Below are 11,348 nucleotides of genomic sequence, written 5' to 3'. Positions count from 1 at the left end.
CTTCAAAAATCTTTCACAAGAGCAATAATATACAAACCAGCAATATTCCAACAAGAAGGATAAAAAGAATAAAAACAATTATGAAAAAAAAAACTAACGAAAAGTTCAAAAAATCTTTAGTTTTAATGAAAAATGACAAATAAAGGTGTAATAAATAATATTAGGGAAAGGAAAAAATGTAGTTTTTCGTTAAAAGTGAACAGTACCAGGAGTGTTTCTTTAAAACTCCCTAAAAAAAAGCCGTTCGGACCTGGAGCCCTTGCAGGAACAATAGAGCTGATTAATACAAAGCTAAAAAAGATTCTATAGGAAAATATCCTTGACGGATTTTTAAAACTATACATACTTATCAAAATATGCTTTTCATGTAGTTTTTTAGGAAAATTACATAACCACATACAAGTGTGATCATATTTGTCTTATGTTTATCAAACTGTCAGCTATCATGATCAAGTTTCTAGTAACACATAATAACATTATTCATAAAGCGATATTAGAGTCATCCGTACTACATTTTAATGATGTCTCTTTAATTGCAAGAAGAATATCTTAATTTTGATTTTTATAAATGACGAGTTTATATCAAGTTTTTCCGATTTTTCTATTATATTTACTCCTTATGTGCCCTATCCTAAAATGTAAATATATAACTCATATTTAATATCATTTAGTACTACGATCTAGTGATATTTCTCTTTACTTATAAATGTGAGATCTTAGATTCGATTCTCATCAAAAACAAATTTGAACCATATTATTTCTAAATTATTGTGAGATTAGGTACATTCCCTCTCCTAATGTAAATAATATCGGTTGTTCAAAAAAATAAAAACCCAAGTGAATATATGTGGGATATATTCCTCTCCTCAATCTCTTTCTCTTGTACATGACTTCTCTGCCCTCCCACTTCTTATACACTCTTATCTCTTTCTATTTGTGCTGTCACGATTAAGCAACATCAAAATTTTATATTATTATTATTTTTTGTCTTATTATATCTATAAAAAATCAATATAAAATATTGATATTACTTAATCGTAACTATACAAAATAAAAGGGGATAAGAGTATATGAGAAGAGAGAAGGAAGAGAAGCCGAGTCCCTATCTCTCCCCTTCCCTTTAAGTAGTCACTGACAGTCTGACAGGCTTCAGTTTCTTTTTATTAATTTCACATTGAGTTGTCCAACTCCAAGTCTCCAACCCCCCAAACCCCCCAATCCAAGAGCTCTCTCTCAAAACCCAGCTTCCCCATAACACCCATCTCAACAAAATCCCAGAGAACCAGAGGAGTTAAATCCCAGGACAAAAAAATGTGGCTTGTGTACGTGTGCGACGAGGAGGAGAAGGAGCTGGGGAGGCAGCAAGCTCCTGGAGCATGCCCGTACTGCGGAGGAAAAGTGCAGGCGGTGGATGTCGAGGCTCAGCGGAAGCTTTGCTTTCTGCCCTTGTGCTTCAAGATCAAGAGGAAGTACTTCTGTACTCTCTGCTCCAGGCGCTTGGTCCTGTACTACTAGACAACACCAACAACTATGTATAATTATATAACTACTACCAGAGACCCAAGAAATCGTAGCTAGATTTGTGATTCTCTCTCTCTCTCTCTCTCTCTCTATGCTATTTTAGTTTTGAGTACAATTATTAATGGGATTCAGGAACCAGCTGGGGCTTTTGTTGTACAAATGATTGTTAGATGGTTCTTAATTCGAATGTCGAATTGCTAATGACAATGACATGCGATCTGCTGCTCTTAAATCTAATTATTGACTGGTTGGAATGTCTTGTGTCTGTTTTTTTGGTAATTTATTGACCGGTTTAAATTTATAATTACTTGTTTAGAGGAAATCACTAATCATCAGTGTAGCATTATTTGCTTGACATTTGGAATTATGCAAGTAGTGGATTACTTGGTGGTTAGAATTTTCGTCTCGAATTCAAATATTTCTTCTTTATAACTTATAATTTAGTGTAGTAATATCACTTATACTCACGAAATTCTGATTATATTTTACAAACATTAATCATTGGCTCTATGTGTTTCATTGCTTCATTGCAGGTTAGCTTATAAGTCCCACATTGTTTTTAAATTTTACCAATATCAAAACATGGGGGTTTCGAACCTTCTATCCACCACCAACTCGTTTCTGTTTTTTTAAGGGAACTTTAATGAAAAGCACCCGGTACTGTTTACTTTAACGAAAAACCATATTTTTACATTAAAAAATCAATCCTGGTACTATTCATTTTACCCTTTATTTTGTCCTTAGTTTTAAGCCTTTTTCATTAGTTTTCCTTTTTTTTAATGGCGACCAACTTTTTTGTGCAGAAAATATATTCTATCAGGAAATGTCTGGACACCTTCGATTGCCAATTTTTATAGGAAATAACACATCTACATTTCTCTAGGTTAATATTTAGGATAGACGTTAGACTTTATTACAAGATATGCGGATTACTGATGAAAGGGTAACGTTAAGAATATTAAATTTGAAGACAAAATTTGTAAATTAAATAACATGTCATCAATAAAAATGAGTACATTTATCAACAATTAGTTATAATTCAATCATCGTCATTTAGTTTTTAAAATTTAGTTTATAAATTTAGTCTCCACATCTTTACCCTTAAATTACAGACTTCTGTTGCAAAAAGGAGAAAAAAACGAATTGGAGCCCCGAGAGAATAAAATTAACTTTTGTTTGTTTATTAATATTGTCTTGGTTTTTTAAAATGAAATTTAGAAAAGTGTGGTTGAAAATGTACGTATGGCCAACCCATACATTGTCTTCTGTAATCTGTAACCCGATTATTGAGTTTGTCGACAATTGTCTGAGGGAGTTGTTAAAGCGTTCTGAAAAGCCATTATATATATATATATATAAGATGTAAGTGAAAAAAGTTATACATTCGGTATAAGTATAAAATGACACTTTTTATTTTTTTAACAAACAATATTATCTATACTAAAGAATAAATGATAATTTTAACCTCGTAATAAATTATCAATAATATAATTTTAATTCGTCTCTGATTCTTTTAAAGTGTCTTTTAATGCACAAATGTCGACTTTATAGAGAACCTTGAGCAGTAGTTGTGCCATAAAATCTACTAAAGAGGGTCAACCTAATTAACAAAAATTAAGATTAAAAAAAAAATCATCTAATAGCACAAAATTCTAGCCTTTGCCAAGTTGATTTTCCCCATTCAAGGATTGAGGTGCCATAATAATGCCTCTTCATGCAGGGGTAGTAAATTTCACTAATATAAAAATTTATTTCATAAATAACCACAACTATTATTGTATATAGCATCCATATTACCAATTTTTATATCTTAGGAGCCTAGAAACATACGAGTCAACGACTCAAAATTTGCATAGTTGTGAAATTTATGTTAGTTTTAATTTTACTAAAGGTCCAATCAGTGAGAAAGGTCATGACTTAAGAATAATGTATACAAAATCAAATATGAACATATACAAATCACAAACGGTTAGATTGAGAAGGGCCAGCTGACTACCCTGAGCGTTCATTGGCGTTGCCCTTGACCTTGAGTAGTTGTCACATCCCATCTCAATTTTAATCGTATTTTATTCCCTAAAAAAAAGTCGTACCCAGTGCACAAGGCTCCCGCTTTACGCAGGGTCTGGGAGAGGTGAATGTCGGCTAGCCTTACCCCCATTTATGGAGAGGCTGCTCCCAAGTCTCGAACCCGAGACCTACCGCTCATGGGCGAAGGCACTTGCCATCGCACCAAGTGCGACCTCTGTATTTTATTCCCTAACAGTGAGAAATTACAAAAATGCTTCTTCTGATGGCCTAAATGGAACTCTTATGCAGACATTTAAGTACCTTCTACTTAGATCAGACGTGCAACGAACAATTTACGCACTTATTCCAATGCAGGTTGTTTTCCAACAAAGTCCCAGCTTAGTCTCGTCGAGTTGGATGAGATTGAAGCCATAGACTACTCCCCCATCATCTTCAGGCCTGGATTAAAGTTATATATGCTTGAATCGGCCTCGGTTTCACTGGATTCCAATTGGTATTAAACGAAAGTTTTTTGGAGACTTGGTTGTCGACATGTGGGTCGAAAACACTTTTTGAATTCATTTGTCAGACCCTATGCATTGGATATAAGCATTTCCGGTTGGACCTACCTTGACTGGCTCAGTTAAAGTATTTTCATGTGTTGGAGCTCCATTGGAATAGAATTCATCTTAGGAATTGCCTAGTCTGGATGCCATTTTTGGACCTGTTAGCATACGATGTTGCAGAACATACTTGACTTAATATGCTAGTCTAAGATAGAAGTAGTCATACTTGGGATCAGAGTTCAGAGCCACATTTGGATGATTTTCAGATTGCCTTTTCAACTATTCCCTTGAATGGCGTATGGCCCAGGTTTGAATGTTATAACCCACAACTTTGCTAGTTGTATAAACTTTTCGGAGGCTGGATGGTGCATTGGACTTCCGGGTCAAGGCGCCATGTGCCTGTGCCTGTAACCTGCCAATTGTAACTGCACTTATTATGGTTCAAATCTCCCAAGCTAATAACCATTTTAATACGGGATGGGCTAAGAAAGACTCCTCTGACATTGTTACTTTTGAATTTTAGACTTGCCCTCTTGCAAAGTTTTTGAAGTTTATGCTTTGTTTTGAAGTGAATGAGGTATTCCTTGCATCACCAAAAAAAGAAAATAAAGAACAAATATTGAAATTAAGACAAATAAAGCTTCTTTATTTAACGAGAAAATAGGATTAATTGACTAGGGAATGTGATTGAATCCAAAAATGATTGGATGCATATCTCCGGGGAGGAGAATTAAATAACTGATGTAGTTCTAAAAACATGATATAATGTAAAAATGACATCAGGGATCACTTTTGACGATAAGCCTATGGTGGGATGTTAAGAGATGTTCTCCATGAGACATGTCTTCACGTAGACGGCAGGATCAAACCGTGTGTAGTTTGGATATTGCCTTTTGCCTAGGAAATAGGGAAAGGTCTGTGAGGGCATGTCTTTCACTAGCAAGGGCCCTCCCTTCTAGTATCGATTCATCGGTTCCCCTAATATCCGACCTTCTACAGCTTGCCGTTATGGTCGAATAGTGAGGCAAAAAGTCATCAGCCGAAGGAATTTGCCCAAGTTGTGTAGCCATTCTCGCCCAAGAATGGTGTTGTAAGGGGATTGGCAGTCTATGACGTGGAAGGTCATCAAATGTTTGGACGGTTTCACTTGCACCTCAAGCTTTATTTATGGTTCCCAAGGTGTAGAGTGAAGCCCCGTCAAAGGTTTGGATAATAGCCCTTCTATTGTTAATCCAACCGAGGATGCGCATCATTTGAGCCGTACTTCTGGAAAAGAAAAATGTTACCTTCTGATCCATTATCTATCAAAACTCGGCCTACCATGGCGTTAGAGATTTGCAGCTTGACAACAAGAACGTCATTGAGGGGAGGGCATATAGCTTCTGGTCCTGCGGTTCTTTGGTTGGGGTTATTCACGAGCTGCCTTCCTTCACTTCTGTGCCTTTTGGAAGCGTCCCTACTTTCCATCTGTAAGGTTGACCTCGGAAATAGTTTTCTTCACGAACATGGGATCAGATTAGACCTTGGGTTCTCTGTGGCTTCCCACGGTGTACTTTTGGAGCAAGTTCTCGAGTTAACATGCATAGACCTTAACCAGCCATTCTTGGTGGTGCCTAGATGGTCGAGTTTCGAAATTGGTGACGGTATCTTCGATATTTTTCATCCGTTCCTCTAGCCTAAAGAGTCTTGCTCGCTCCTTGGATTGCAAAATTTTTCGGAGGTCCTTTGCCGATGCATGCATCTTCAACATGCCACCACAGGCTTGATCCATGAAAAATGTATCTTTGTTATTCGGGTCAATGTCTTGATTGTGGGGTGACTGTCTAGGAAAGGTTTCCATAGGGGTAGAGTGATATAGTCGAGAGGAATAAAAGTTCACTCTTAATGAAAGCATCCATTGTTGGAACCAAATTCAAGCACCACCGTATGTAGAGGAAGTGCACAAACTCGAGCAACCTGCAAAACAATAAACAATTGTGAGCAAGCCTAGGACCATGGGAGGGGAGTGTCGGCCAAAGGCTCTTCAACGGTCAAGTTAGTGAACTATTTTAGACTCAAGTAGTGGGCAAGAGAATTCAAGTATAAAAATTGCGTTACCAGAGATGAACCTCGATTTGTTATTTAATCTATCAAGCTAGATTCATTGGTTGGATAAAAAATTAGTCCACAAAATAGTCTCAATAGCATCTCGTCAAGAATTACATAAATCAATTTGGAAAATGCTCTAATTTACACTGTTATTATTCAAAATCAATGAAGTACCACTAAATTAAGCAACCATTATTAGTGTTCACAGTGAATGCAATACAGTATTACATTCACTTTAAACTATAATAGTGGAAAAGTAGAGTATTTTCCAATCAATTTTAAGCATAGCCATGTATGGTGGGTGTGATTGTTTTTGTTTTCTTGGGTGAAAGGTAGGTTAAGAGTATATGAAAGGGTATAGACAAAATTGTTACGAGAAGATAGCAACTTATAGGGCACAAGTACATTTGTTATGTGGCAATTTGTATCAATGAACTAAAGACATCTGAACAAAAATTTATTCATGTTTACTTTGTTGTTACAAAACGACAATGTAACAATATACCTATGTTATGTAAATTATTCTCCTGTAAAAGGTTGCGGGAGTTTTCTTTTTCCTTCAAAGGCTTTGACGATAATTGGAGTTCAAAACTACACGTGCAAACAGACAGGGAGGTGAGGTGCTGCCAAATCAGACCATTAGGGATCGGTTGGTTTTAGCAGATCGACCCTTGTCGTCTATTTGCAGAAGCGGGTGTGAGATTTCGCTTTCTATTTCAATCTTTACCATGTTTAAGCATGCAATAGAGTGAAGGGGCCAAACGACTTACATTACACTTCCAGAAAAAAGCTGAGTACTTTTCGGTTTTGGGATACTATCCAAAATTAAAAAATTAAAAAATACTAAAAAAAAAGTAGCTTAATTAGTAGACATCGTTTATATCATGCAAAACGATTAGCAACTTTTTTATACGCATAAACATTCGCACATCAGATAATTAGCAATAGATAAGCAACCCTATGTAGAAATGTGAGAGTGTACGTTGTTGAGAATGAATCACACATTGATGAGAGAAGAGACCTTATATGTGCTTATAAGTAGTTGAGCTACTCCTCATATTGAATTAGTTTTATTGTGGAATTTCAACTTTCTTCATTTGTATGATTGTAAAACCTAGTTTCCTTTCTAAAATAACTCAAAAATGTAACAATATATTTAACCGAATGTAATACGAGAGAAACTTACAAAGGCACACCCTTCTTGTTAAGTGCTTATTAGAAAGAAAAAGTTGAATGTTAAGTGGTTATTTAGGGTACAATTTGTATAGTTGAGAAGAAATTAAGGTGGTCCATGGATCATGCATAAATACACATGAAGCATTTGGCATAAAACAATTCACAAAAAACGTAGAAAGCGTTGCTTTGGACCAATCAACCGCGGAGAAGTCCCATATAAAGTATTTTGCTTAAATTCCAAAAAGAGTTTCGCATCTACAAAATCCCACAAAGAAACAATTCCTACCCAGGTAGAGAAGCAAACCCAAATTCTAGTCGAGTTGAGAGGCACTGAGGGAAGGAGTCGACGACAAATCACCGATGAGCAATTCCCACTGGCGACGATGATGATCGATGGATGGTGTGTGAATTATGGAGAGAAAGATCGAGAAACTAAGAGAGACCCATGTGAATTGTGATTTGTGATATGTGTGGAAAATGGGTGTGGACAGTGGAGATTTACTCACTAAAAAGTTGGAGTGTTGATACGGTCCGGGCCGGGGGCTCGTGTCCTTAAATATTTGGACCCGTCCCGCCCTGCCCTGTTTTGTGTATAAAATATATGAACCCGCCTCGACCCATGGGTCCAGGACTTGTTTGCCCACTCCTAATAGGGTTATTTGGAGATAGGTCTTTGAAACTCTTATTTTTCAAACAAAAACTCACCTATCACTACTACATAAAAGTGTTTTTCCGAGGAAAACCAATTTATCACCCAAAGAGAAATTTCGTCGAGCAAAATTTAGGGAGACAAAACCTTCGCACCTAGAAGTCCTCGGGCAAAGGTCGAGAAGCAAAAGAGTTGCACAATGAAGATGAAAGGTTCGTTACGCAAAGGATTTGCGTGACAAAAATTGGTCAACAAAGTGATTCATTGCGATAAAGTTTAAGGGACGAAGATCACTTGTCGCTACAACTTTAAGGTTGAACTTTCATGCTAAGGTTGAGGTGAAGAAGCATCTTTGTTACAAAAGACTTTGAGCGGCGAAGGTTGTCGTTGAAAAAATCCTGCAACAAAATTTGTCATATTTTTTTGTTTACGAGTATTTTTTTAGTTTTTTATTTATAAATAATTTGTTGCTTGAAATTATGCAGGATGAAAAATAAATTTCTGGCGACGACATATTTTCGTCGGCAAAATATTTTCTTGTTTTTAATTATTAATTTATTTTGTTAAATTAGAGTTTCAATTAATTTAATGTTTTGTTATTTAAATAACAAAAAGATTAATTAATTCAATTATTATTTATATTATATTTAGAAATGCAAGTACAAGCAATAAAAATGTTATAGTATCATAGTACAAAAAAAATTATAAAAGCAAGGCTCGAAATCTATTAGTAGGGACACTTAGGGATCTGCGGGTGGAGTGACTAAGAACGAACATATGGGTGGATGAGAATCGAGCATCGGAAATCGAAAGTTGGACAACTATAGAGCATGTAAGATCTGGTTCATCTGGTCACCCTGAGCTGCAAGTTGTTGATTCAGGCCTTGAACTTCCGCCATCAACGTGGGAACTTGTCTCGAGCTCTTTCTAGAAGTATAAGCATCGGTGTCACGATGTCGTGCATTCCTATACCTCAATAAAACCTACCAGGCCTACGACTGAGGGTTTGATCTAGCATCGCAGTCATGATTAGAAGACTAGCATCTTTGGACTGAGTCACATCCTCAGTAGAGGCGTGGGGGGAAAGCTGCAATGCCACCTCTTGGAGAAAACACTACAACAAAAATGGTCATTGCACACAATAAATTATATGTGCCATTTGAGGCCAAAGAGTACCAACATATGTGCCCATAGACTAATAGCAACAATGCAGCAACTAAGTTTCTATATGTGCCCTCTATGGGCGTCACCTTTGATTAGAGGGCACGGTATGGCTATTGGTGCTCAAAGGGTTGAGCATAGATAAGGATTTTTTTGTGCCCTGTTCTTACACCTGACACTTCAAATTCAAGTTAGCACAATTTTTATAATTGTGCCCTATGAGTTAAATATAAAATAAAATAAAAAAATTTAAAAATAACATCGTTGTAACACCTTACAATCTGAAACAGACATTTGAAAACACCAGATCGGAATAGGAAAATATTGCTTAGTTTCTCTTCTTGAAAGATTAGACTCAACCAAGTAATCAACATTATAAATTAAAGAAAAAAACAAGGCAACGATTTCAAACGTATATTCTTCGTTTCAGCCATTCATCCTTTGGTGGAGGCGTTTGTGCTCCACTCACAGCTCCACTACACGATTATGATCGCCGCTTGCAGCTACACCAGGGTTTTAGAATCCGTTTTGAGTCCCAAACAAAATCATTTTCAGCAATTCAAAAGCCCAAAAAAAGCTACGAAGGTAAGGATTCAAAGTATACCTTCCTCAGGGTCATTGGGCGGCCGGTGATAGCCTAAAATCAGTCCGAAACTCGCGGGCCTCACCGAAAATCTGGGGAATTTCTCCTGAATTGAAACTGCATCCAACCTTAAACAAATCAGGCATGCAGTGCACGATAGCGTCTCTAAACAACCTAAAGAACCTAACTAAGGTGTTTTCGAGACTCACCTATACTAGATTCGACGGAAAATCTCACTGGGAAGTCAGGCCGCGACGGAGCTCGTCATTTCACCACATCAATTTTGGTTTCTAGAAAGCAAAGAGTAATGGGAGTCCGTGCGGACAAGAGGATGACAGCTGGTGGTTGTCTCGCTAGAGAATGGCAATTCCCCCGCCGTGTGTTAAGGAAGAAGCCGAGAGGGAGAGAGAGGAGAGAGAGAGTGGCAGTGTGGTGTTTGGGTGGTGGCAAGGTTCGCCGGAGTGGCGAATGAGGTGGAAATGGTGCTGCGGTTTTCTGTGCTGTGAGCACAGAGACGGTGAAGGATATGATAGAGAATTGAGTGGAGAAGTAGAAAGAGTTAGTGAGAGAAGGATTGAGTGAAGGAGAGACAGAGAAAGTATGGTCAAAAGCCGATCAAGGGCTCACTGTACCCAAGCTATTATTCTTTTCCTTTAAAAATCTCAACCGCACATCGACTGGATCTTTTCAGGGTCAAACACAGATCTCAATGTTCTTTTCCTATGAAGCTCATAAATTAATTTTAATTGTATTTATTTGTTTGCAGATGGTATTATAGGTGTAGTACAGTGAGAGGGTGTCCAGCAAGGAAACATGTGGAGAGAGCACAAGACGACCCCAAGATGCTCGTCGTTACCTACGAAGCTGAGCACCACGTGGGGGGTCCCACGTGACACCAAAAACCCATCAAAATATTAGTAAAATGCCCGCATAAAAGTCTAGTGCAATGATGATTGTTGATTTTTATATTTTTTTTGTATTTTCTTGGCTTAGTAAAAAATTCTCTCTCTAACATTTAAAAGGACATTTCAAATTTTTGTAGGCACAATTACTTGACACAAACTAATGTGCTTATTTGTTAGAGGGCACATTTGAGATATTTTGGTGGTCAATGGAACTTAAAAAGCACAAATGTCTTTGTGCTCAATGAAAATGCAAAGGGCACATATCAATTGTGTTCTTAGCCCATTTTTGTTGTAGTGAAATCGTTGTTCTTTTCCATCATAGTATCATGTAATAAGAAAATACATATTAATTTTTTAATATTTACAATATTTATAAATAAAATAAAAGTAACAGTTAGATAAACTTATATGGAGCTACTAAACCATCTCATCCCAAGGTCGAACATAAACTTCCTTAAACATGTTGATCTCCGAAAAGTTAGAACCCTTTTGAAAAAATGTTAAAAAATTAGTTATTAATCCTAATAGGAATTCATATATATTAAAATTTAGAAATACTTTTATCTATCGTCATTTCTCTAACCTATAGGAGAAGGGTCTCGAACCGGAATGGCGGGGAAGTTTATTTTTCGACCTATGCATTAGCGTGTTTATTAAAAAATAACAAAAAATATTAAAAAATAATTATATTT

At 36.7% G+C, this 11,348-nt stretch overlaps 1 protein-coding gene across 1 annotated transcript; it reads left to right on the top strand.

Annotated features, from left to right (window-relative positions):
* The first annotated feature begins 1,156 nt into the window (after positions 1-1,156).
* On the top strand, positions 1,157-1,775 carry LOC126607780 (uncharacterized). Its single transcript, XM_050275504.1, has one exon. The coding sequence runs from the start codon at positions 1,312-1,314 to the stop codon at positions 1,513-1,515; it is 204 nt and encodes a 67-aa protein (XP_050131461.1). The 5' UTR covers positions 1,157-1,311; the 3' UTR covers positions 1,516-1,775.
* Positions 1,776-11,348: the final 9,573 nt, after the last annotated feature.

The sequence above is a fragment of the Malus sylvestris genome, chromosome 16 (assembly GCF_916048215.2).
Source record: "Malus sylvestris chromosome 16, drMalSylv7.2, whole genome shotgun sequence".
Taxonomy (NCBI): domain Eukaryota; kingdom Viridiplantae; phylum Streptophyta; class Magnoliopsida; order Rosales; family Rosaceae; genus Malus; species Malus sylvestris.
Note: the sequence above shows the minus strand (reverse complement) of the source record. Positions and strands in the feature narration are given on the sequence as shown.

Bases quoted from the DNA above. Each gene is read 5' to 3' on its own strand.
- LOC126607780 (XM_050275504.1), top strand. From the start codon at position 1,312: ATGTGGCTTGTGTACGTGTGCGACGAGGAGGAGAAGGAGCTGGGGAGG.